Source organism: Bos indicus, chromosome 21 (assembly GCF_029378745.1).
Source record: "Bos indicus isolate NIAB-ARS_2022 breed Sahiwal x Tharparkar chromosome 21, NIAB-ARS_B.indTharparkar_mat_pri_1.0, whole genome shotgun sequence".
NCBI lineage: Eukaryota > Metazoa > Chordata > Mammalia > Artiodactyla > Bovidae > Bos > Bos indicus.
In genome coordinates, this window is record NC_091780.1 from 34,095,271 (window position 1) to 34,119,995 (window position 24,725).

General features: G+C 49.2%; 1 protein-coding gene across 2 annotated transcripts; it reads left to right on the forward strand.

Moving 5' to 3' along the window:
* Positions 1–18,098: 18,098 nt before the first annotated feature.
* LOC109575587 (cytochrome P450 1A1) lies at positions 18,099–24,234 on the forward strand. Of its 2 annotated transcripts, none has more exons than XM_019983817.2 (7): positions 18,099–18,256; positions 20,661–21,523; positions 22,078–22,204; positions 22,293–22,382; positions 22,475–22,598; positions 22,744–22,830; positions 22,993–24,234. In XM_019983817.2, exons 2-7 carry the CDS (start codon positions 20,687–20,689, stop codon positions 23,276–23,278), a joined length of 1,551 nt encoding a protein of 516 aa, XP_019839376.2. In that variant the 5' UTR covers positions 18,099–18,256; positions 20,661–20,686; the 3' UTR covers positions 23,279–24,234. The 2 variants fall into 2 exon arrangements, with proteins under 2 accessions (XP_019839376.2, XP_019839377.2); XM_019983818.2 differs by having other exon boundaries at positions 18,143–18,256; positions 20,664–21,523.
* The last annotated feature ends 491 nt before the right edge of the window (positions 24,235–24,725 follow it).

Consider the following 24,725-nt stretch of genomic DNA (forward strand, 5'->3'; position numbering starts at 1 on the left):
ATGCCTGGCAGGCTGCAGTCTGTGGGTTCACAATGCGTCTGACATGACTTAGCAACCGAACAACAATGTTCTGGCCACCTCTGAATTCCAGCCTGGGTCCTTAATCTGCAAACAAGAGATGGTGAGGATCATATATTCTAAAGAGAAGCTCCCTCAGCCTCCTCCCTCTTGGTGAGAGATGGTAAAAGTGGATGAAGAAAATTCGTGCTGTGGGCTCTTCTTCACAGCAACTAGCTTGGAATCTTCAAAGTGGTGGATTTCATTAAGAAAAGAAAAAAAAGAAGATGGGGCGTTTTCTAGAGCAAAGAGACTAAAGAGACACAACTACCAAATGCAGTATGTGAAACATGTTGGACACTGGATTTTAAAAAGTGTATTTTTAAAGCTACAAAAGACATTAGGGGAACAACTGAAGACATACGAACAAGGATTGGAGATTAGATGATATTATGGAATTAATGTTAATTCTCTTAGGTACAAGCCTAGTATCATGATTAGGTGGGGGAATATTTTAGAAAATATTCTTAGGAGATTAACATTCTTAGGAAATGAATATTATAAGGGTTTTTGGGGGTGGTGTTTGTTGTTTCATTTTGTTTTTGGCTTGCCACGGGCCCGCCACCAGACTGCCAGGGAAGTTCTCAATACCATAATGTTTAGGGGATGAAGTGTCAGCATGATTTCTGCAGTTTACTTTTAAATGGTTTTCTTCAAAAATATACAACCATCTGTTTATCTCTATAGAGAGGAGAGAGTAGACAGGACAGATGTCAGCTCTCTGAGAAGGTATGTGATTGTCTACGGTAGGAAAGGGATCCTTGAGGTGGAGGGCTGTTGCTTGGTAAGGAGTCCCCTGGTGGTTCTCTCCTCCCCCAGCTCACAAAGCCAAGTGAAGGAGTTCAGGAGACTCAAACCCTAAGAGCGGGATACCTGTGGGAAGGGAATGCCTCCGCTGTAAGTGCAGATGGGCAGAAGTGGGGTGAGGAACCTATGGCCTTTGTGTGTCTGTCACACGCTTTACAGCACTCCATGCTTATGGGCCCAGTGTTGTTGTAAAAGCTTTATATTTGTTAGAAAACATTCCCAGTAATCCTGTGAAGTGCAAATTAATACTATTGTCAGATTACAATGGGGTAAAAGAGGCACAAAGAAGTTATACAATTTTTTGTAGGTCACATAACTTCCCTGGTGGCTTAGATGGTAAAGAATCTGCTGGCCATGTGGGAGACCTGGGTTGGAGAGCCGGATTCGATCCCTGGGTTGGGAAGATCCCCTGGAGGAGGGCATGGCAACCCATTCCGGTATTCTTGCCTGGAGAATCCCCATGGACAGAGAAGCCTGGCGGGCTCCAGTCCATGAGGTCACAAAGAGTCGGACACGACTGAGTGACTAAGCGCAGCACATAGCAGTGCATTAGAGCTGGGACGCTAACCTTCAGGAGATTGTGCCCCAGCCCACAGCATGCACCTGCTTGACATGTGTCCCTGGATCTGGGGGAGACTTGTGGACACGAAGGCTGAGCAGAGCAGCCTGTGATGACAGGGGTAGCAGAGGGCAGCCTGCATAGCCCAAGCAGGGTACCTTACCAGCATGTGAGTCTCCTAAGGGCTGGGTGGTCATGCTGAAGGGAGCTGGACTTGAACTGCATGGATGAGACCTGGCTACAGAGGGGAGGGGACCCCAGCAGTGACAGGCTACGGAGAGTACTTTGTGAGAATAAGCTGAGGGTGAGCAAGAGGTCAGCCAGAGTCCAGCATCTGTGCTAGGAACTGTTTGATGAGGAGGACACGTTGGGGCTAAAAGGCACTCGATGAAAAGCTGGCAGTGGAATGTCTGCTACACACAAGGGCGTTTGGAGCTAAGAGAGAAGATAAACAGCACCAGCCAAACAGAAAGAGATTGGTTCATCTTCCAGCACCCTCCCTCTTTCCTCTCCCTAGTCGGGGGTGAGGAGGGTGTGAGGTGGGATGATGGGGGGTGGTCGGGACATGGTGGGGACCGGGGTAGGGGAGTGGGGAAAGAAAGTGCAGAAAGAGAGTGTGTCTCTCCCCTTCCCACAAACCAGAAATTTCACGTGAGAAGCATTTTGATTTACTTAGGACTGACTGGACTTTTTAATTCCTAAAAAACAAGAAAGCTGTGAGATCAACCTGTGATGATGTCAAAGGGCAAGGCTGGGGAATCTGACAAAGGCACAAGGCCTGTTGGAGGATCGTGGCTGAGAGGAAAGGAAAGCTGTTTTATCTTTGTATCTGCTTTGGGTTTAGCTCACTCTTATAAAATGATTGAGGTTTGAGGTTAGGGTAGGTTTAGTAGAAATCAACTATTTCTGTCTCTCTCTCCTCCTGTCTTTTCCTTCCTCTCTCTCTCTAATGATCTAAAGTCATACTTTATTCAGATTTTCATTTTTTTCCCTAATGTCCTTTTGTCCTTTCCTGTTCTCAGATCTCATCAAGGAGGAAGATATGTTACACAGAGTCATTGTTTCTCTAGGCTTCCCTTGGTTGAAATGTTTTTCAGACATTGTTTTTTCAGGAGAACTGGACAGATATTTGGTAGAATGTCCAGCTATTGGGATTTGTCTGATGCTTTCCTCAAGGTAAGACTGGGCTTATGGGCTGTTGGTAGGAAGACCACAGGAGAAAAGGGCCGTTTTCATCACATCATATTAAGGGTACATACTGTCAACCTGACAGGAAGGTTGATGTTCGTAGTGATCAGCTGACTGAAGCAGAGTTTACCAGATTTCTCCACGGGAACATCACTCATCCTCGGTCTCCATATTGTGCTGTTTGGAAGGAAGTCACATGGGTAGTCCACATATAAGGACTGGGGGTTCTGCTCCCCTCCCTGAGGATGGAATCTCTACGTAAATTATTTGGACTTCCCTGGTAGCTCAGGCAGTAAAGAATCTGCCTGCAGTGCAGGAGACCTGGGTTTGATCCCTGGGTCGGGAAGATCCCCCGGAGAAGGAAATGGCAACTCACTCCAGTATTCTTGCTTGGAAAGTCCTACGGACAGAGGAGCCTGGCGGGCTACAGTCTATGGGGTCACAAGAGTCGGACATGACTCAGTGACTAAACCACCACCACTGCGTAAGAGATGATTTATCTTTTTAAGTAATTTCTTAAAACTTGTTATTGAATTATAAGATACAGAAAAGTGCAAATACTCTGTACAACTCAATGAACATTTTATAGACTTCACAAAAATCATGTAGTCAGTTCTCGGATTAAAAGACAGAATGTTAGGAGCACCCTAGAAACCGTTCCCATGTTCCTTCCCCAAGGGGAACAATGACCCCAATTCCTAATGGCATAAATTAGCTGTGTCTGTTTTTGTTTTTCATGTAAATGAAATCATGCTGTGTACTTTTTTGGCATGGAATTTTTATAAAAACTAATAAATTTCATTTTTTGGTTGTTGTTGATTGAGTTTATTGTTATTTTTGTTTGATTGAGGTATAATTTACCTATAGTAAGATACAAGGATGATAAGTGAACATTTCACTGAGGTTTTGATATGGGGTACACTCATGTATCCAATCCAATATATAAGGCAAAATAAAGAATGTTTCCATTACAATAGAAACTTTCCTTGTGCCCCTTTGCAATCAGCTCCCTTGCCTACCCCCACAAGCAACCACTTTATGAATTTTTAAAATCATAGAATAGTTTTACCTTTGTTCAACATAAAATTTTTGAGATTTATCAAGGTTGCCTGTTAGATTTCATTTTTTATAGCAGTCTTAGATTTGTGGAAAAGTTGGGTGAAAGAACAGAGAGCTCCAATATGCCTCCTCCTCCTCCAGTTTCCTCAATTATTAACTTCTTGCATTAGTGTGATACATTTAAGATGCAGTCTATATGTTGTACAATTCCATGAATTTTTTCATTTTTAAAACTGTGGTAAAATATAAAACATGAAATTTATGATTTCAAACATTTTTAAAGTGTATGATTCGGCAGACTGTGTACTCTTTGGTTTCTGGCTTCTGTCATTTATTCTTTTTTAGATGATTCAGCCACGATATCGGGTGTTATTGTTGGGTGTAATTCTCGTTGCTGTATGGTGTTCTAATATGAATACACGTAATGAGTCCTCATATAAATACACAATGAGGTATCCATATCCATTCAACTGTCGATTGACATTTGGCTTGTTTTCCATATTGGGCTATGATGAGCCCTGCTGTTGTGAACACTCTCGCACATATTTTTGTACATATTTCTGCTGTCTATGGACCTACGAGTGGAAATGCTAGACGACAGGCTAGGCTAACTCAGGCTTGCACTAGAGTTCTGTGCTAGTAGATCCTAGCACTGAACAAGTTTCTGAAATAGTTGAACCAATTTTATTCCCACTGGCTGTGACTGAGGGTTCAATTTACTTCTCATGCTCACCACTACTGGATTGCTTTTAATCTTTTTGACTCTAGCCTTTCTGGACTGTGTGTTGACTACTTCCCTTTTTAAAACCCCTCAAAGTTCCCAATAGATTTCAGGATAAAAACCAGACTCCCGTGCTTGGCAGCCAAAGGCTTCAGCGGCAGCTCTTGCTCGCCCTCTCTGGCTCTGTTTGCCACCACGTTCTGGTCCCATTTCCATTGTCTTTCTCCACGTGTTGATCCCTTTGTCAGCTGCACCCCATCCTGTGTTCTCTGGCTCCTCATCTTTTTTTAGGTTGAAGTATAGTTGCTTTACAATGTTGTGTTAATTTCTGCTGTATAGCAAAGTGATTCAATTATATACACATTTACCTTCTTTTTTCCAAACTTTGAACTTTTTACTTTGTATTGGAATATAGCCTATTAACAATATTCTGGTAGCTTCGGGTGAGCAGTGAAGGGACTCAGCCATACATATACACACGTATCCATTCTCCTGCAAGCCCGCCCATCCCATCCAGGCTGGCACGTATATATACTTTTTTTTTTTAATATTCTTCTCCATTTTTGTTTATCAAAGGATATTGAGTATAGTTTCCTTTGCTATACAGTAGGACCTTATTGTTTATCCATTCTATACCTGCCCCTCATTTTATACCCTGTTCAGCTGCCCCATGCTGGCTGGGTTCAACCCCCTCCTCTGAGGTCCCACAGACCTCCCACAGGCCTCATGCTACCCTCCTCAATAAGCACCTGTCATGCTGTTTCCCCCTTCAACTGTGAGCTCCTTGAAGGTCAGGGTAGCTTCTGCTTTTCTTCAGATCTCTAGTATCTAGCTCAGGGCATGACACACAGCATGTATCCTGAAAAAGATCTGTTGAATTAGGGTTAGTGTTCTCAAGTAAGAATGCTAACCTGTTTAAGAGCTTTGTGAAAACAACTTTGGGCATTTTCCTGCATTGGTTTTCTGGAACTTGTAAATAATAATCCTTACAGTTGAAATTTACTGAGTACCCACTATGCCCCAAGCTCTGTGCTCTATGCTTAACATCAGCCATCTCTATCTGAGCTTCACAGCAACACTGTGAGGTGGGTACTGCTATTGGCTTCATTTTACAGTTGATGAAATGAAAGCCTGAAGATGTTAAGTAATTTTTCCCAGAACTAGAGTATGGGAGAAAAGCGGTTCAGTGAGCATGGGGTGGGGAAGAGGGCTAATCGGGAGGTTATCATGAGAGAAGGGTGATTTAGAGTTGACTATCCAGAGAGGAGTCTAGGGAGACACAGGGTGGGGCTCAGGTTAGGGTGAGGGAATGGGCACCTGTGGGTCACCTAACAAGTTTATTTAGTGCACATTCACCAACCTGGCCAATGATCAGAATGCAGTAACTGGCAGCCTTTCCCCCTGCTTCTTGTGGGCGAGTCCTCTGTGACCCTCATCATTCCATTCTCATCTCCGACGTGGCTCTGGCCACTAAGAGCTGTAGTTTGGGGCCAGATCATCACTTAATCTAAACCCTAAATCAGACTATGGGCCCCTCAGAGACAGAGGCTGAGTCCCATTTATCTCTGTGCCCAGACCTGGCAGAGAGGCAAGACCTTGGTGGACACAGGTGCTGTGGGAAACACAGGCAAATAATTAAAGCTGAAGGGGGAGGGTGTCTCATAATCTATTACATAAAGACCGGGAGCTTCAGTCTTGGACATCTAATCACCTGCTGCATGTGTCCACCCAGAGGCCCCAGCATCCTCAACATGTCCACATGGATGCTGTCTGTCAACCTCCCTGCCCAGACACCTTCTCTCTGGGTTATCACCCTAGCCAGAAACCTGGGAATCCTCATAGACTCCTTCTCTTATTCACCTCCCACCAAACTCTCAAGGTTCTACTGCTTGAACACCCCTTCTCTCCATTACTGCGGCTTTGCCTGGAGGTGACTCTCAGTGCCACTTCCTGCCTGCACTTTTGGTTCCCACTGTCTTTAACTGGTCTCACTGTCTCTAGGCCAGTGTTTTCCAGCAGAACTTCCGGTGATAATGGAAATGCTCTATGTTTGTGCTATTCAGTAGGGTAGCCACCAGCCACATGTGGCTGATGAGCACTTGAAATGGCTGGTACAACTGAAATACAAAGTTTTAATTCTGTTCAATTTGAAGTGTAAGTGGTGAGTGAGTACTGTATTGGAGGGCATGGTTCTAGGCTCCTCCCATCCCATCCCTACTACCCAGCCTACATCCTGCTACCCAAATGAACTTTCTGAAATTGTGCATCTGTGCAATCCGTGCAGAGAAGGCAATGGCAACCCACTCCAGTACTCTTGCCTGGAAAATCCCATGGATGGAGGAGCCTGGTAGGCTGCAGTCCATGGGGTCACTAAGAGTCGGGCACGACTGAGTGACTTCCCTTTCACTTTTCACTTTCATGCATTGGAGAAGGAAATGGCAACACACTCCAGTGTTCTTGCCTGGAGAATCTCAGGGACAGAGGAGCCTAGTGGGCTGCCATCTATGGGGTTGCACAGAGTCAGACACGACTGAAGTGACTTAGCAGCAGCAGCAGCAGCAGCAATCCGTGTGTGTGCTCAGTTATGTCCGACTCTTTGCGGGCCCATGGACTGTAGTTCGCCAGGCTCCTCTGTCCATGGAACACTGGGATGGGGTGGAGTGGGGTGCCATTTCCTACTTCAGGTGGTCTTCCTAACTCAGGGATCAAGTTTGCATCTCTTGTATCTCCTGCACAGGTGAATTCTTTATCTCTAGCACCATACTCCTTTCTTCTTCTTTTAGCATCATATTCCTATGTAAAATCCCTTAGTACTGATTTCTTAAGACATTCAGAAGCCAAACTCAAACTCCTTAGGTCAGCATGTGAGTCATTTCCTACTCACTTCTTTCACATCATTTCCCATTACACTCTTCCTCTCACGCATCTTTCCCATCAGTCAGAAGGAACTCTTAGAATTCTCCTAATTTTCTGCCTCTGGGCATTGTTCCCTTTGCCTGGAATGCCCTACCCTCCTCCCAATCACTTCTTCCCCATCCAACAAACACGGTCATGGAAATTAATTGCTTCCAGGTTAGAAACGATTACTTATATTGCAGTACTATGATGCAGGCATGACAAAACATTCTCATCTCTCCATTAAAGCAAATCCTCCAAAACTCAGCTCCAGGTCCACCTGCTGCAGGGTGTCCCGAACCCTATTCTGGGTGAGATCCTCCTCCATTGGGCATAGCTCTCTCGTGGCACAAACACCACGGTGCCATATCACTTTGGTTTCATTTGCTCTCTCTAGACTATGAACAACTTGAGACAAACTGTGTTCTCATTCACTCAGTTTTCAGTACAGTGCCTGCTACATCGTGGATGTCCAACTGTAGTCTTTGAGCATAAATTATGTTGCCAGCCACTGTTCTAGGAGGATACTTACAGCAGAGAATAAGACAGATCTTGTCTTTGTAGAGGAGAATGACAAGAGAACAAACAGATGAATGAGATTATTGCAGACCCAGCTTGTGCTGAAAATCCTCTTTTACCTCCACATTCACTACCCCCGCCCCTTCTCCGCCCTGCTCTATACACTGAGAGGCTGATCTCTGTGGACTATGTCAATGGGCTTCCCATCTTCTGGCTTCTTGTTGGGTTCTGTCAATGGGAGGTATTGACATGAAATGGGAGGGTGGGAGGAGAGTGAAGTTGGGGTATTTTTTCTCCAGACCCTCCCTGCAAAGTCACCATGCTAGGCCACGGCTGCTGTCAGGTAGCTCTCCTTTACTTACAGTCTCTCCCTCTGGATTCCAGAAACAGATCCTTCTTCTTGCCCCTTCAGGTCCAAGACAGTAAAGGCTCCTCTCTGCTACAAGTCATATGGTACCACAATATCCTGTGTTAGTCTCTCTATACCCTGTTCACACCTTTATAAAGAATCCCATTATTAAACTCTTCTCAGTGATCTAGTTTGAATGGTTTCTGTTCTTGCAAGGAACTCGAATAATAAAATGATTCTTTGCAAATTTCTTTTCCACCATCCCTGGAATATCAGTTTTCCCCCTAAGCTGTCTCCCTTAGGATTGCAAGATGGCAGCTAAAGTTCCGGCCATAATATCCAGACAGGACAAGGGTCAGAGAGACAAGAGTGCATCTCTTGTCATGTATCCCTTTTGCTGCTGCTAAGTCACTTCAGTCGTCTCTGATTCTGTGTGACTCCATAGATGGCAGCCCATCAGGCTCCCCTGTCTCTGGGATTCTCCAGGCAAGAACACTGGAGTGGGTTGCCATTTCCTTCTCCAATGCATGCAAGTGAAAAGTGAAAGGGAAGTCGCTCAGTCATGTCCAACTCTTTGCGACCCCATAACTGCAGCCTTCCAGGCTCCTCCGTCCGTGGGATTTTCTAGGCAAGAGTGAGGAAATCTTTCCTCAGTTTAGTCCCACCAGATCTCTACAACATAATATTGGCCAGAATCATGTTACAGATTCATCCAAGGTAACTGGGCCACAATGACTGGTTCAGACCAACCAAGACCCATTCCCTGGGGCCCACCTCCCCAGAAGCACATAACCCTGCAAAGAAAGATGGAGGATACTTAGATAAAATTGGGGTGGGGAGGGTGCTGGGAAGGAGGAAAATGAAAGTGGAGGGAAGGGCTCTTGGGTGTTGACAAGTTGAGAAGCAGTTGGGAAAGGATTCTAAAGTTAACAAAATGGCCTGACGGGCTGGTAGGACAGCCAGGCTGTGCATTGATAGGTCTGAATAGGGCCACCTTCTTGGCAAAGACTGTGAGCACGTCCAGGAGCACTTGGCTGATGAAGCAGGGTCCTTGGAGACCTTGCTTTGATGAGAGGACTAGAACATTCATTATCAGCAAACCTCTGTGTTTATATGTAAAAGGGCATCTCTAACTTGGAAACAGAACAGTCCCCTGAGCTGCTGAACTTGCCCTTCAGTACACTAGTGCAAACATTTCCCTGCAAGGCTGTTTTCACAATTTGTTGGCTCAGCAAACATTTTCCCAACAATAAAGGCAACTGCCAACCAGAGCAGAATTAGTCAAATTATGATATCTAGTGTGGGTCTAAATTAATCATATTTGATATTATTGAAGGAAGAAGAGAAAAAGGAAAAAGAAGATCTGCCTTTATCTCCATTATTTTGTACCTGGAGAACCTCTGGGGTATCCCTTAGCCCCTTCTCTGGGCAGTGTCCCCAGGTCTGCACTGTCGCAGCCCTTCCCCGCCCATCAAAATATGGAGCCCTCTTGTCCCAACCCTGCAGAGCTCTCTCTGCTGAGAGTAGCTATGGTGCCTGGTCTCTTCTGATTTTTGTGGTGGAGCCGGATTGTAGGGAGAGGAGCCGAGACCTGTTGAGAGGAACCAGGCGACTCCGAAACTGAAAGCAGTCAAGGACTCCTGGTGATCATGGCCATGTGGTCAACAGTGAGATGCAGTCCAGATGCTGGCCCTGGGCTAATGTGAAGGTGGCATGAGGCAGATGCCTTAGCTGGGCCAGGCTGAGATGAGCTTCTTAAGGCAGGACCATGCCTGATCATGTGTCTCCTGGCAACAGGATGACTAGCACTTATCTGGCAGGTACTGAAGAAGGGACCTGGCTTTGGAGAGGGGATCCATTCAGCCAGCCATTTTGGACTAGGTGCCCTGCCTAACAAGACCCAGAATCTTACCAGGTCACTACCATTTCAAACTTGACATATTTTCCTATTTGGAGGTTTGACATTTTCCACTTGCTCCTTGGAAGAAAAGCTATGACAAACCTAGACAGCATATTAAAAAGCAGAGACATCATTTTGCTAACAAAGGTCCATGTAGTTAAAGCTATGGTTTTTCCAACAGTCATGTATGGATGTGAGAGTTGGACCATAAAGAAGGCTGAATGCCAAAGAATTGATGCTTTTGAACTGTGGTGCTTGGAGAAGACTCTTGAGAGTCCCTTGGACAGCAAGGAGATCCAACCAGTCCATCCTAAAGGAAGTTAACCCTGAATATTCACTGGAAGGACTGATGTTGAAGCTGAAGCTCGAATACTTTGGCCACCTAATGCGAAGCGCCAACTCGTTGGAAAAGCCTGATGCTGGGAAAGATTGAGGGCAGGAGGAGATGGGGGCGACTGAGGATGAGATGGTTGGATGGCATCACCAACTCAATGTACATGAGTTTGAGCAAGCTCCAGGAGATAGTGAAGGACAGGGAAGCCTGGCAGGCTGCAGTCCATGGGGTCACAGAGTCAGACATGACTTAGTGACTGAACAACCACAGCAATTCATTTATTTAACAAATGTTTATTTGGCATCCACCATGTGCCAGTTTGCTGTTGATGAAGCATTGGGCACAGCAGACAAAAGTGCATGTTCTGCAGACACTTACATTCAGTTGAGGAATATACACCATACAGAGCGTTGAGAAGTAAAATACAGAGCAGGTATGAAATTTTCAGCAGCCACATGTGGGGAGGAGCTACTGTATTTTTTAAAATTATTTTTTATTTATTTGTCTGCACCGGGTCTTAGTTGTGGTACTCAGGATCTTTCAGCATCTGGGATCTTTAGTTGCGGCATGTGAACTCTTATTTGTGCCACACGTGGGATCTAGTTCCCTGACCAGGGATCAAACCTGGTCCCCCTGAATTGAAAGAATGGAGTCTCAGCCCCTGGAGCACCAGGGAAGTCCCTACATAATATGTTCAAAGTTTGTTCAGTGCCACAGACCTGTCAAACAAGTGCTACGAATAAATAGCAAGTTAAGAAGAGGGATGGAGACTATGATTCAGGGTAACAGTTTTACATAGGATGGCCAAGGAAGGCATACTGAGAATGATATTCGGGTAAGTAAGATATGAGGATCTGGGGGGAAAGCGTCTCTAGGTGGCAGGAACGGCAGAAGCAAAGGCCGGATGTTGATATTGTCCACTTGCCTCTCCAGACCACTCTCCACCCTTCTTCTCTCAGTCCCCGAGGACTGACTTCCGTGGGCTACAGGCATGGACCCTCTGCTTTTTGGCTTCTAGCTAGGTTCAGTCTGTGGTAGGTACCAGCAGGACATCAGAGGGTATGAATGGAATGAGGTCAGAGTATTTAGGCTCTCTCCCTGTAGGGTATTGGCATGCCATCTACAACTCTCCCAAAGGCTCCAGCTCCTCTCCATAGCCTTACCACAGCCACCTTCTCTGGGTTCTGTTTTCTGCTCCTTCTTCCCATCACTTCTGGCCTTGCTGTTGCTTGCCCTGGGCTGCTGCATTGTCCTACTGATTTCCCTAAACCTCGAATCTTTGTGAGTGGTCCCTTTATTAAATTCTCCTCAATGACTCAGTTTGAGGGGGCCCTCTGTTTCCTGAAAGGACTAATCTTGACAGATATGGGGAGGGACTTGCCTGGAGTGTCTTAGGAACCTCAGGCTGCTCTGGTGCCTGGAGAGGAGTGAGCCAGGGAAGGGGGAGGGATAGGAGAGGAGGTCAGAGAGGCCATGGGAGCCACAGCTGAAAAGGTCTTGCGGGCCATTATAAGGACTGTTTCCTCTGAGAGTCTTCAAAAACTTTAACTTGGGGAAAGGATGGTATCTCTTTCTCAGCTAGCAGCTGGGAGAGAAAATAGGGCACCTTCCTTCCCAGGGTGTCTCCCGGCCAGGGAGGGTGTCAGCCGGCCAGCAGGGCATGAACTCTGCCCCTAGTGCAGTGAGATGGCACAGACTCATCTGATGGTCTCTGCCTTAAGTGTGGGTTCTTTCCAGACACTCCCCAGCCAACAACTCCTCAACTCCATCGTGGGGCCTTCTGGAGATAAAACTAGCCTCTCACAATGCTGCTGATGGAGGCATTGTTGGCACAGGGGCAGACCCGTTGGCACAGAAGCTGTTAGATAAGAGTAACTTCTTAGGATTCTGTCCAACCTGCCCAGGACTTCTTGGATCTGCCTCAAATGTTGAGGTTTAATCACTCAGAGAGCACTGTTGGGTAAGCCTCTCTGGCCTGCAGGTTTCGGCTCTAATCCTTTCAGTTGCAAGCCCCCAAACCCAACTCCTAGTAGAAGAGAAAGATGAAGAGGGGGAGGAGAAGGAGGAGAAAGAAGAGGAAGTGGTAAAGAAGAAGGAAAAGGGGAGAAAGGAGAAGATGGGAGAGGTGGTGATGCTATCAGTTCACATAACAGAGAAGTTCTATGGTGAACTTCCCTGGCTTCAGGAATAACTGGATCTCATTGCTCAGTGTCATCAATTCTTTTCCTCCCTCCCCTCATCCCTCAGTTCTGCTTTCCTCTAATGGGCTTCTTAAAAATGGCCACTGGTAGGTCCAGAATTATTTTCTAACCAGCTTAGCCACTTCTGGCAGAAAGAGAACCTTGCTTTTCCAACAATTTCATGAAAACTCCCATAAAGGGTTCTCAGTGGCTTGGCCTGAGTCATGTTTTAGCCTACGGGCCTGGGATGGGGTTAGTTCCACCAAGCCTATCAGCTAAGAGTAGGGGTGGGGTGGTCCCCAAAGGACAAATGAAGTGATATTTCCAGATGAAGAGAGAATGGATGCTGGGCACACAAAACCCCTCACAGGTCTTCTACTATCGACTGGGGTAACCATATAATGTATGTCCAAGCCAGTACTCATTAAAAAAAAATTTATTTATTTGGCTGTGCTGGGTTTTAGTTGTGGCACACTGGATCTTTGATCTTCATTGCAGCATGCAGGGTCTGGTTGGACCTAGTTCCCTGACCAAAGATCGAATCAGGGCTCACTGCATTGAGAGCCTGGAGTCTTAGCCACTGGACCACCAGGGAAGCCCCAAGCCAAGACTCTCTTGAGAATGAAAGAGAGAACCTTAAATAGATAAGTATCATTAGCCTGACTAGAGCAGCAAAGAGCCAGAGAGCCAGGGGTTGCCCCATTTGAGCCTTGGATCCTGCAGACTGAATCTCTCTGTCTTTCTGGGCACAGGTAGGAGAGAGGAAGGCGCTTAGGGCTCGGATCTCAGGTAGGGTGGTGGGTGGCTTGGTGGGGTGAAGACACATTGGAAGACAAATCCTATTTCTCCATATTCACTTAAACTCCACTTTTCTCAAACTGTCTCACACCAACCTTCCACTCCCATGCTTTGTTCAAGTTACGGCCCTGCCTCGTGCCAGGGGTGCCCTTCCTATTCTCCTCATACTCCAGGACGCCTCTCTATTCCTTTGCTCACCCCTAGGGCCCTCAGCCTTCTCACAGCTCCTGTGGCATTTGCAGAGTTAGCCTAGGCTCTGTTCGGGTGTGATTCCTGCTGCCACCACTGGGTAGTGAGTTCGTTCTGGGTCTGGTTGTCTCCTCATCCCCTGACCACACAGCCCTCAGCAGTGCTGACTGAAGACTCCAGGCTAGGCTGGGCCAAAACCCTCAACTGTGTCTAGCCCAGAGACCCCTCCTTTTTGCACTGCCCACCCTTCCCTCTGTGTTCCTAGTATCGATTGCTAGGGAATTGTAGCCAAAGAGCTTCTCACGCAAAGGCATACAAACTTTGACCCAGGATTGGCTGTTCAACTCCAGGTCAAGGTCCTCTAACCTCCCGCCTGTCTCCCTCTTTGTCTGCCCCGGTCCCCTGTGGGCCCCCTTCTGTCTTTTGAGCTATTCTCCAAGACAGGCTTGGTGATGAGAAGCGCAGGGCCTCCCATAACCCCAGTGCATTAGACTCTTGTCCAGGAAGATGGGGAGAGGGGGGCATTCTGACTGAGGCACTGAGCCTGTCTACCTTTGGCCCCCTGGGGCTTTGCTGGTAGTCTGGGACAATAAATCAAATTGGGAAGAGCTCTGGCCTGGAAGCAAGGGCCTGGGCTCTGCTTTGATTTGTCATTTGTCCTTCAGCTTTCTTTGTTCTGGTTTCAGTCTCTCCAGCCAAGAAGTGGGACAGGACTTGGCTTAATTAGCTAAAATTTCTTTGGAATCAAGAGTTCCTTGGAGGACTTCCCTGGTGGACCCTGGTAGTCCAGTGGTTAAGAATCTGCCTACCAATGCAAGGGACACAGGTTCGATCCCTGGTCTGGGAAGATCCCACATGCTGAGGTGCAACTAAGCCCGTGTGCCACAACTACTGAGCACATGGGCCACAACTACTGAAGTCCACATGCCCCAGAGCCCGTGCTCCTCAACAAGAGAAGCCAGAGCACCGCAACTAGAGAGTATTCCAGGCTTGCCACATCAGAAGAAAGCCTGTGCACAGCAAGGAAGACCCAGCATGGCCACAAAAAAAAAAGAAAAAAAGAAAAAAAAATCCCTTGGAAATGTGAGGAAAGCAACATATCTTTTACCAAGAGAAGAGTTTTTCTGCAGATGGTATTTCAGCTGTGAAGAGCAGGCTGCCATGAGTCTTCTTTTATTTTTTAAGTTTTATTTATTTATTCGTTTTGGCTATTCTGGGTCTTTGTTGCTGCACAGGCTTTTCTCTAGTTGGGGAGAGAGAGAGGACTAATCTCTAGTTGCAGTGCATGGGCTTCTCACGGTGGTGGCTCCTCTTGTTGTGGAGCATGGGCTCTAGGGCTCCCAGGCTTCAGTAGTTGAGGCACACAGGCTCAGTAGTTGTGGTTCCCTGGCTCGAGCACACAGGCTCCGCCACATGTGGGAGCTCCCTGAATCAGGGATCACACCTGTGTCTCCTGCACTGGGAGGTGGATTATTTACCCCTGAGCCAGCAGAGTAGCTCTGGGATGATTCTCTAGAGCTACAGAATTGCTGGGGACTCTGAGAGCCAAAGGAGAGACTGGGCTACAGAGCAAGGTGATGGACTTGGAAGTGGACTTGCCACAGCTTCCACATAAATTCTTTCCACTCTCTGTGGCTCTAGCTCCTACTTGGTGTAAAGGATAGACCTTTCTCGGGTACTGCAAAAATTCTCAGACAGAGCCTGAGATGCAAAGATGAAATGAATAGAAGGATGCTGGACAGAATTGAAGTCTAGCAATACCTCCCTGTCTCCTGCCTATTCTGTTATCTAAATTCCACCATTATATCATTAGCACTTTGGGCTCAACACCCTGGTCATGCACCTTAATACAGATGGATTTAACTCCTTTACCTGTTATTAATATCTTGCAAGATCTTGGCTTATCAGATCAATTTCCCAAGGCTGATTTTCTGTGTTAGAGCATGGAGGATGGAGTGACAGTTTGGGTCCGTGTCCTGTCAAGAATCAAATGTTCTGAGAATTACCATGAAGCAATGCTGGAAATAAACCAGGAGAAATCTAACTTGCTGTGGAAAGGATCCAGGAAGTGTTCTCAGAGGAAGTGATGTCTTAGCTGAGGCTTTAAGTAGGAAAGATTCAAAGTAGAAGTGGGCATTCCTGTTAGGCTCTGCAAAAGATTCTGGTTTCTATTCAGATGGGAGCTACTGGAGGGGCAAGGTGGTGATGGAATGAGATTTTTCATCTTTGAAAAGACACTTGGGATGCCACAGGTTGGAGAAGGAACTGGAGGCACTGAAAGTCAGATGGTACCCAGGCTGGAGGTCATTAGTACTCTGGGAGCAATGATGGGGGCCTGCATGAGGATGGACAGAAATCAAAGTGGAGAAACAGGTCCTTTACCCCTCAGTCTGTTCCCAGCATGTTAGCCAGTGATCTTCCTTGACTCAGACCTCACAGTGCCTCTATCTCACACAAAGGAAGTCCCTTCTCAGCAGGGTGCTCCCAGCATCTAGGGCAGGGCTGTTCCCCACCCTCAGCATCCTCACTCCCACCAAATTCCAGAACTCCCCAGTCACAGGACACTGCACATTTCCAGTGCCCCTGGCACTGCTCCTTCTTTCAAGGACCACTGTGCAGGGCCTTGAACTTGCTGTTTCTTCTACCAGTTGCACTCTTCTTCCAGATACCTGTGTGCCTTGATTCTTGGCTGGGTGTCTGCCCTTTCTGCCTGGGTTGGGTGTCCTTTCCTCAATGTCCTTTGAATTGCAATCTGCCCCTACATGATTCCTACCCCTTCTCTGTCTTATTTTTCTCTAGAGCACTTTTCATCCTCTGAGACTCTCTAGGCATTTTCTGGCCTCACCTCTCATCCCCCGTGCCCCACAATGTAAACTACAGGGAAGCAGGAGGCTGTCAGTTTTGTTCACTTCTGTATCAGTCGCTGGCATCCAGAACAGTGTCTGGTACATAGTAGGCGTTTGGTAAATATTTATTCGTGCAGTGCCCGAGGTGGCATCTGACTGCAGTGAGAGGTGAGTGGGTAGGATGAGGCTCTGTTTTCTGGCATGGGCCAGCGGATGGCAGTGCCATTTGTAGGGCTGGGGAGCGCGGTTGAGCTCGGAGGGCGGGTGATGTAGTTAGTTGGAGACAGATTGAGCTAAACAAGCTTTTTTTTTGCCTGGACATCCTACATTGGGAAGGCTCGGCAGGGGCGGGGACAGACCAGCTGACCCAGGCGGTGCTGGGGCTGCGTGTCCCGCCACAGGCGTGGGCCAAAACTATGGACACACTCAGGCGCCCGCTTGTTTGCCAAAGCTCAGCTCTGCACGCAAACCTAGGCCCTTTGCACCGCCCTACCACCCATCCAATCACGCACCCACGAGGGTTCGGCGGCTTGTCTTGCTCCACCTCTGCCCCCACGCTCCGCTAGAGACTGGCCCTTTAAGAGCTCCGCCCCCGACTCCCCCCACCCCCCCCCCCCGCGCTCGCGTGACTGTGCCAGGACCCGAGCCGGGCCAGGGAGTTGGGCTGCTGGGTGGCTGCGCCGGCCTCCGGGTCCTTCTCACGCAACTCCTGGGCACCGCGCCCCCGGCCAGGTGGGGCTGGGATGGGCCGCGTGACCTCTGCCCCCTGGAGGGATGTACCAGACACAGGCACGCTAGCCTGGGGAGGCATCTGCGCCCGCCACCCCTCCCCGCCCCCTTTAGTAGTCCCTGAGCTCCCTTTCTTGCCCTCCACCCCCACCCCCAAGGCCTCCTTCTAACCCTTTCCTCCTCCGCTGGGAGATCCGCTCGCCGCACGATTACTCTGCCCTGCCAAAGCGCTAATAGCCCCAGGAACCTCGAGGGCCCGAGGGTTCTGGGTCGAAGTACCCTTGGTTTTCTGAGTGATCCTAGGGGCGGCTCAACGCGTCCAGCTAGTGCGCTCTCAGCAATGCTGCACATTCTCCATCCCTTCCCGCATTCCGGACCTTCCATCAGGGAGCGCGGACTTCTACTCGTCCGGGCTCTGGAGGTTCTGGGGGTCGGGGAGGCTCTGGGGAAAGGGGCCAGCCCATCGGCGCCTCTGGCCTTCCGGCCCTAGTGACCTCGGGGCTGGGGTCGCCGTGCTTCTCACGCGAGCCTGGACTCAATAACAGGGGTTAGGAGGTCATCACCGGGCAGCTCCGCCCCTGCATACCAGCCTGGTTCCTATCTGCTGGTAGAGAGGAGGAATCACTCCCAGTGTTCAGTGCGTGCAAAAATGAGGGTGACTGGTCCCCGTGCCCCGGGATGGAGCACCCCTATACCCTCTTTTGGGCTATCATGGGATTTCTTCCCCAAACTCCTCCCCAATTGGGCTCTGCGCTTGTCCAGGGGTACCTTGGAACTGAGAGTCCCAAGGGTCCCTAGCCTTCATCCCTTTAAGAGCCAGCACTTTATCGAGGCATCCCCAGAGTTGGTTCTTAACCTATCCCCCAGCGTCCTCTCTTGCCCCTCCTTCCTCCGTCCAAAAGCTTCCAAAAGCGACCAGTTCTCCTCCCCCCTGCCCCTCCCTCTTTCCCCATCCCCGCGCTCCGGGAGGCGTGGCCACACGCCCAAGCCGTCTATAAAGGTGGCATTGCTTTCACCCTCACTCTGAAGGTGACAATTCCTTGGAGCCTTCCCTGATCTTCTTTGGGGTCCCTGGCTCCAGAGACCACTCTTCCCAGCCCAGCTCTGCACCCCCTCACAGCCACAGGTGAGTGCTGGGAGTTTCTGGGTTGTCGCTTCCCTCCGCCAAAAGGAAAATTTTGATGCTTCCATGTCTTCCTGGTCTAGCACCTCAAAAGAAAAAAAAAAGGAGGCTATGAGTGTCCTTAGTAAGGAGGCAGTCCAGCTTCCCTCACTACGTGGGGAAACCGAAGCCAGGGGAAGGGCTGGACTTACCCAAGATTCCATGGGTAGCACCAGAACTGCTCCCCTTTCAGCATTCCAGGACTAGGCTCCAGCTCATCCCCTACTGACTCCTGGAATGCCTGGGGGCTTCCCCATGGAGGTCACCTGGAAGGTTGGAATAGGATGTAAGTGTGAGAGACTGGGGATCAGTACAGCACTCCTTCAGGCTCTGTGAGGAGGAGGCTTCTTCGTGGTCAGGGTGTCCAAGGAGGCAAGTTGGGTTCTTACCAGCTGTACCCTGCCTTATCCAAAAGCTGCCCCTGGCTGGGGCCACCCTCCTGAGGCATAGCTTGTCAGTGCTGAGAGGTGTTGGCTGGACAAAGGAGGCTGATCTGAGAGGGAGTCCTGGGCGTTGTCCAGGGGCCTTCCCTGTTCCACTATCTTCTCTGGCCTTTGCTGGGGGTGGATCAGTGTGGGAGACTGCCCTCTGCAGAAAACTTGACCCCGAAAACTCAGCAATCACACCTCTCTTGGCCTCCTATCATCTTACTAAGGCTAGGGGTCTTTGGAGCACCCAGTGTGCAGAAGGGGACCTCATGACATGCCAAGGCCTAGAAGTGTCCCCAGTTCACTCAAGGAGTCTGGACTCAAGTGTGCTTTGGGGTTCAGCTCCTTCAGGAAGCCTCCCTAGACAAACAGCTATAGTAGTTCAGGTAGGAACCATAAACCTCCCCATCTCGGGTGGCTCTTCTGCAGGGAAACTTCACTAGTCAGACTATGCTTAACCTCAAAGGAAAGATCTGAGTTTTCTCTTATCTGAGATGAGCTGAGTACCCTGAATCAGAGATCATGTCCCATCCCTTCTCTCAGGTGATGTGACTGAAGCCCAGAAGGGTAAAATGAACTAACTGTCCAATCCAAGGCCATGTCATAAAACCTGGAACCCTTGTCTCCTGACCTCCAGTCCAGGGCATCAGTAAGATGCCCCTGTCATAGCCCCATGCCTCGAAGAGAGGAGTCCATGAATTTGCACACCCTTTCTAGACTGAACCTAGAGAGAGAAAGTATTGTGTCAGTGTCAGTTAAATTTAGCTCCATTCCTAGTTTCTCATATTCCAGTCCAGAGTTTTCTTACAGCCTTTGCCTGGTAGGATCCTTCCATTTATTCACAGCTCTTGAGTGACTGGCAAACGGGGGAGGTCCAGACTATTCATTCATTGAGAATTGAGCCCAGTGAAAACGTTGGCCTGGAATTTTGTGACTGGGAGCCTCAATCTAGTTGGCCTCCAGCTGCTTTTAACTGTGAGTCCGCTGAGCTCAGAGAGCTGGGGCTAAGGGCACTGTGGCTTAGACAGTAAGGAAAGGGGGCAGTCCCCTGTTCCCTCCCCACTGTGTCCCGGTGTCTGGCCAGATTCCCTAGATCCTGGCTTTGAAAAGTAGAGAACTGACGGTACTGAGAAGATTCCTTTCCATCAGTTGATCTGACCACTCTTCAAAGAGAGGTGCCTATGACAGGAATATAGAAACAGGGAAGACTGGGCCTTGAATCTTCCCAGGGAACGTTGCCCAAGAGGTCTGAGTCCTAGCTCTGTCTGAGAGCTGGGTGCCTTTAGCCAAGTTAGTGCCTCCTCTGGAGGTCAGTTTCCCCAAATGTGAAATGAGGCTGAAGAAGAGGGGATCCTTAGTTCTTTGGTAGTGTTGTCCCAAGTTGGGTGGGTAATACTCAAGGGGAATTGGGTGATACACATCAATTATGTGCTTATTTTAATATATGTTAGGGGAAAAAACAAACCTGTATTTTCACACAGATGTTACTGTGTGAAATGGTGCTAAGTGGGTGGATTTAAAGTTGATTTTAGAAAAATATGAAATAAATAATAGTATAGGTATTCTATGGAAATCACAGACTGACACTGAGATTGGTATGGCAGGTAAGGTGTTCTGGAATTAGACAAGTTGGGATTGGGTTTGGATTCTGTCGTTGCTGGCTGTGTGACTTTGGGCAAGTTATGTACTTTTTCTGAGTCTCAGTGCTGCCTACCAAAAAGGCTGTGGCCAGGACTGAATGAAGAATGACTGAAATTCTTGGTATGGAGTTGGCAGCTCCACAAACAGCTTCTCCTATCTCCTCTCCCATTTCATGCCCAGTGAACAGTTTTGGATAAGGTTTTCCCTTTACTTGACTGGTGTGCTGACATTTTAGGACACTGGCTCCTTCCATCCACCTGTCAGATCTATTGACCTTTTCCTCCCATCTCACCTCTCAGCAGCCACCTTGGAATCTACGTGGATCATGTTTTCTGTGTTTGGACTCCCCATCCCCATCTCGGCCACAGAACTTCTCCTGGCCTCTGCCGTCTTCTGCCTGGTATTCTGGGTGGTCAGGACCTGGCGGCCTCGGGTCCCTCAAGGCCTGAAGAGTCCCCCGGAGCCCTGGGGCTGGCCCCTGCTCGGGCACATGCTGATGTTGGGGAAGAACCCACACGTGGTCCTGTCGCAGCTGAGCCAGCGCTATGGGGACGTGCTGCAGATCCGCATTGGCTGCACACCCGTGCTGGTGCTCAGCGGCCTGGACACCGTCCGGCAGGCCCTGGTGCGGCAGGGCGATGATTTCAAGGGCCGGCCCGACCTCTACAGCTTCACCTTGATCACTAACGGCCAGAGCATGACCTTCAACCCAGACTCTGGACCGGTGTGGGCTGCCCGACGACGCCTGGCCCAGAATGCTCTGAAGAGTTTCTCCACTGCCTCAGACCCGGCATCCTCATCCTCTTGCTATCTGGAAGAGCATGTGAACAAGGAGGCCAAGTACCTCCTGGGCAAGTTCCAAGAGCTGATGTCAGGGCCTGGGCGCTTTGACCCCTACAGGTATATAGTGGTGTCAGTGGCCAATGTCATCTGTGCCATATGCTTTGGCCGGCGCTATGACCACAATGACCAAGAGTTTCTTAGCCTCGTCAACCTGAGTAATGAGTTTGGGGAGATAACTGCCTCCGGGAACCCATCTGACTTCATCCCTGTCCTCCGTTACCTGCCCAACACTGCCCTGGACCTCTTCAAGGACCTGAATCAGAGGTTCTACGTCTTTGTACAGAAGATAGTCAAGGAACACTATAAAACGTTTGAGAAGGTATAGACTAGGGAGAGGCAGGTGGGTGGTAGGGAGCAGGTAGAGTCAGGGGTCAGGAGTCAGAGATAGCTGGAGCAGAGTGGAATTTGGCAAGCTCTCACAGGCCTTCAGCCTGGGATTTTGAAGCCAGTAATGGAGGGGATTCCATCCTTGGCAGGAAAATAGAACTTTTTATTGTCCAGCTCCTCTAACTTTCCATTACACAGCAGTATCTACTGTAGATAGCCAGTCCATGCAGGACCCTGGGCTAGTTGTGGCAGGAACCAAGAAGAGTTAAAGAGTTGGTCTTCTGGCCTCATGGGAGAGAAAGGTGTAAAGGGCATGTGCAGATGATAATATTACTAGACTCTGTGTCAAATGTCCCTCGAGTTGGGGAGGCAAATATTCTGGGTCAGGAGAGAGCCTTGGAGAGACAAGAGAAGCTGGGGGGGTGGGGGATGGGGGGTGTGGTCACCTCTTGGACGAAGATGCTAGGGATGGGAAGGGACCAGGTCTGGATGGAGAGGCAGTTCTGGGTTTGGGATCTTCCTTACCTGTGGGCCTTCCCTACCCAGGGTCACATCCGGGACATCACAGACAGCCTGATTGAGCACTGTCAGGACAAGAGGCTGGACGAGAATGCCAATATCCAGCTGTCGGATGAGAAGATCATTAATGTTGTCATAGACCTCTTTGGAGCCGGTATGAATTACCCTGTTATACCATTCCTATGGCCAGCTGCCCTGACCCACTAAGCACCTAACTTCTCCCTCTGTTCTTCCCTGGCCAGGGTTTGACACAGTCACAACTGCCCTTTCCTGGAGCCTCCTGTACCTGGTGACAAGCCCCAGGGTGCAAAAAAAGATTCAGGAGGAGCTGGGTAGGTGGTGGCTTCCCTCAGAGCACTCAAGGCAGGAGGCCCAGCCAAGGTCTGCATGGCCCCTGACCTGTCTGGTCCTCTGTGCTCTGCAGACACAGTGATTGGCAGGGCGCGGCGGCCCCGGCTCTCTGACAGACCCCAGCTGCCCTATTTGGAGGCCTTTATCCTGGAGACCTTCCGACACTCCTCCTTTGTCCCCTTCACCATCCCACACAGGTGAGGCCCCGTGGATCTGCTGCTGTCTGATGCTGGGCCTTACTTCAGTTCATGTACCTGATCAGGGTGGTAGGAAGGACAGGGTATGGGAGGCAGGGAGATCTGCTTGTGGGTCTGAGCCTGACTGAGCTTCCTCCCTCCTCAGTACCACAAGAGACAGCAATCTGAACGGCTTTTACATCCCCAAGGGGCGCTGTGTCTTTGTGAACCAGTGGCAGATCAACCATGACCAGTAAGTTGAGAGGGGGCAGGGAAAGCTCCCCCACTCCTGAGCTTCACACTTTGCTGTCTCTGGGCCACTTGCCTGAACCCTATTCTTTTCAGCTGGGGCTCAACCCGCTTGATGGTTCTGAGTCCCCAGGCTGCCTCTTCAGCTGCTTCTCTCTGATTACAGGAAGCTCTGGGAGGATCCATCTGAGTTCCGGCCAGAACGGTTTCTCACTGCTGATGGCACCATCAACAAAGTACTGAGTGAGAAGGTGATTATTTTCGGCTTGGGCAAGCGGAAGTGCATCGGTGAGACCATTGCCCGCTTGGAGGTCTTTCTCTTCTTGGCCATCCTGCTGCATCAGGTGGAATTCTGTGTGACCCCGGGTGTGAAGGTGGACATGACCCCCGTGTACGGGCTGACCATGAAGCACGCCCGCTGTGAGCACTTTCAGGCGCACATGCGCTCTTAGGGGACAGGCAGCCCTGCAGCCTAGACAGCCCATGCGCTCTTGGGGGACAGACAGCCCTGTCCCTGTCTGGGCAGCCAGGCCAGGGGCCTAGCCCAGGGGAGCCTAAAACCCACAGACATTGTCGGGCTGACTTTTTTGCTGTCTGAGCTGTGGGCAAGCCTGAGGGATCATACCTGCCCCCTACCCTGGACTTGTCCTTCTTCACAGTGACCACAGATAGTGGACACATCAGGGGCCACACAGGAGCTGATGGAGCCCTTCCAAAGTTGTGCTGGAAGGGCTAGAGGGTCCTCAGGCCTCTGGAAACCTCTAAAGAGGTTTTGGGAAGCCCCTGGGCCTGGCCCACAAGCTGGTTGGCTTTCCATGGAGGCTGACTGGCTTGGTAAACATTCAGAGCAGGTCCCACCAGGGCCTGACCAATCTCTTTGACATTTGGAAGCCATCAAGACTGAAGGGGAGAGGCAGTCCAGAATACTGACATGGAGGTGGTCTCCCTGCTTTAACAAGGCTGAGCAATCTGACCACTAGGGTCTGGGACACTCTGCCTGGGAGATGAGCTTCCTCTCTGCAGGCAGGGGTGGGGCTGTCACCTGGTCTTGTGAGGCCCCTGTTCCTGTCCAGGGAGGGCTGAGGACTTGTGTCTAACAGAAGCAGAGAGCAGAGGGAGGGCCCAAATCCAGGTACGGACTGGATCAGGAGGGAGGGGGGTGGTAATCGAGTTACCTTCTACTGCATCTCCTTTCAATATACCCTGTGTTTAAAAGTCTTTTAAAAATGTTTGTATACAAGGACCTTTTCATTTTAGCCTGTATTGTACTTGCATGTTTGTATTTACCATATACGAGAGCTTAAGAGCAGCTTATTGAGAGCCATGAAGAAAATTCTAACCCTGGTATCCAGAAATGTGTAGGAAATATCTATCTACCTGAGCTAAATAAAGATATTATTCAGAAGTCCTTATTGGTGGATACTTTTAAAATCTTGAATGAAGGCATCTATGTGCCCAGTCTGAGCCTAGTCTCGTGTTGGGTTTTGCTGTGGGAGGACACAGAGGGGGAGGAGGAGGCAGTGCTCTCAGGAGCTCTCAGAAGCCACTGCTCTCAGGCAGCTCGCAGTCTGGTTTGGGCACAAGACTCTGTCACTTCACTGCCTTCCTCCTTCTCTAACTGATCACACATTGATAAAGAACATTCTCTGAAGCAGGCATTGGGGGAGATAAAGTGAATGAAAAAATGGTGCCTTCAAGAGCCTCCTAAGCTGGTTAGGGGAACTAACTCATTAACACATCATCCAATTCATTGTCCGTGGATGCGTGCTAAGTTGCCTCAGTTGTGTCCGGCTCTTTGTGACCCTATGGACTATAGTCTGCCAGGCTCCTCTGTCCATGGGATTCTCTAAGCAAGAATACTGGAGCGGGTTGCCATACCCTCCTCCAGAGTTCCAATCC

Bases quoted from the DNA above. Each gene is read 5' to 3' on its own strand.
- LOC109575587 (XM_019983817.2), top strand. From the start codon at position 20,687: ATGTTTTCTGTGTTTGGACTCCCCATCCCCATCTCGGCCACAGAACTT. The intron at 21,524-22,077 runs GTATAGACTAGG...TTCCCTACCCAG, and splicing joins ACTATAAAACGTTTGAGAAG to GGTCACATCCGGGACATCAC. The intron at 22,599-22,743 runs GTGAGGCCCCGT...CTCCCTCCTCAG, and splicing joins CCCTTCACCATCCCACACAG to TACCACAAGAGACAGCAATC.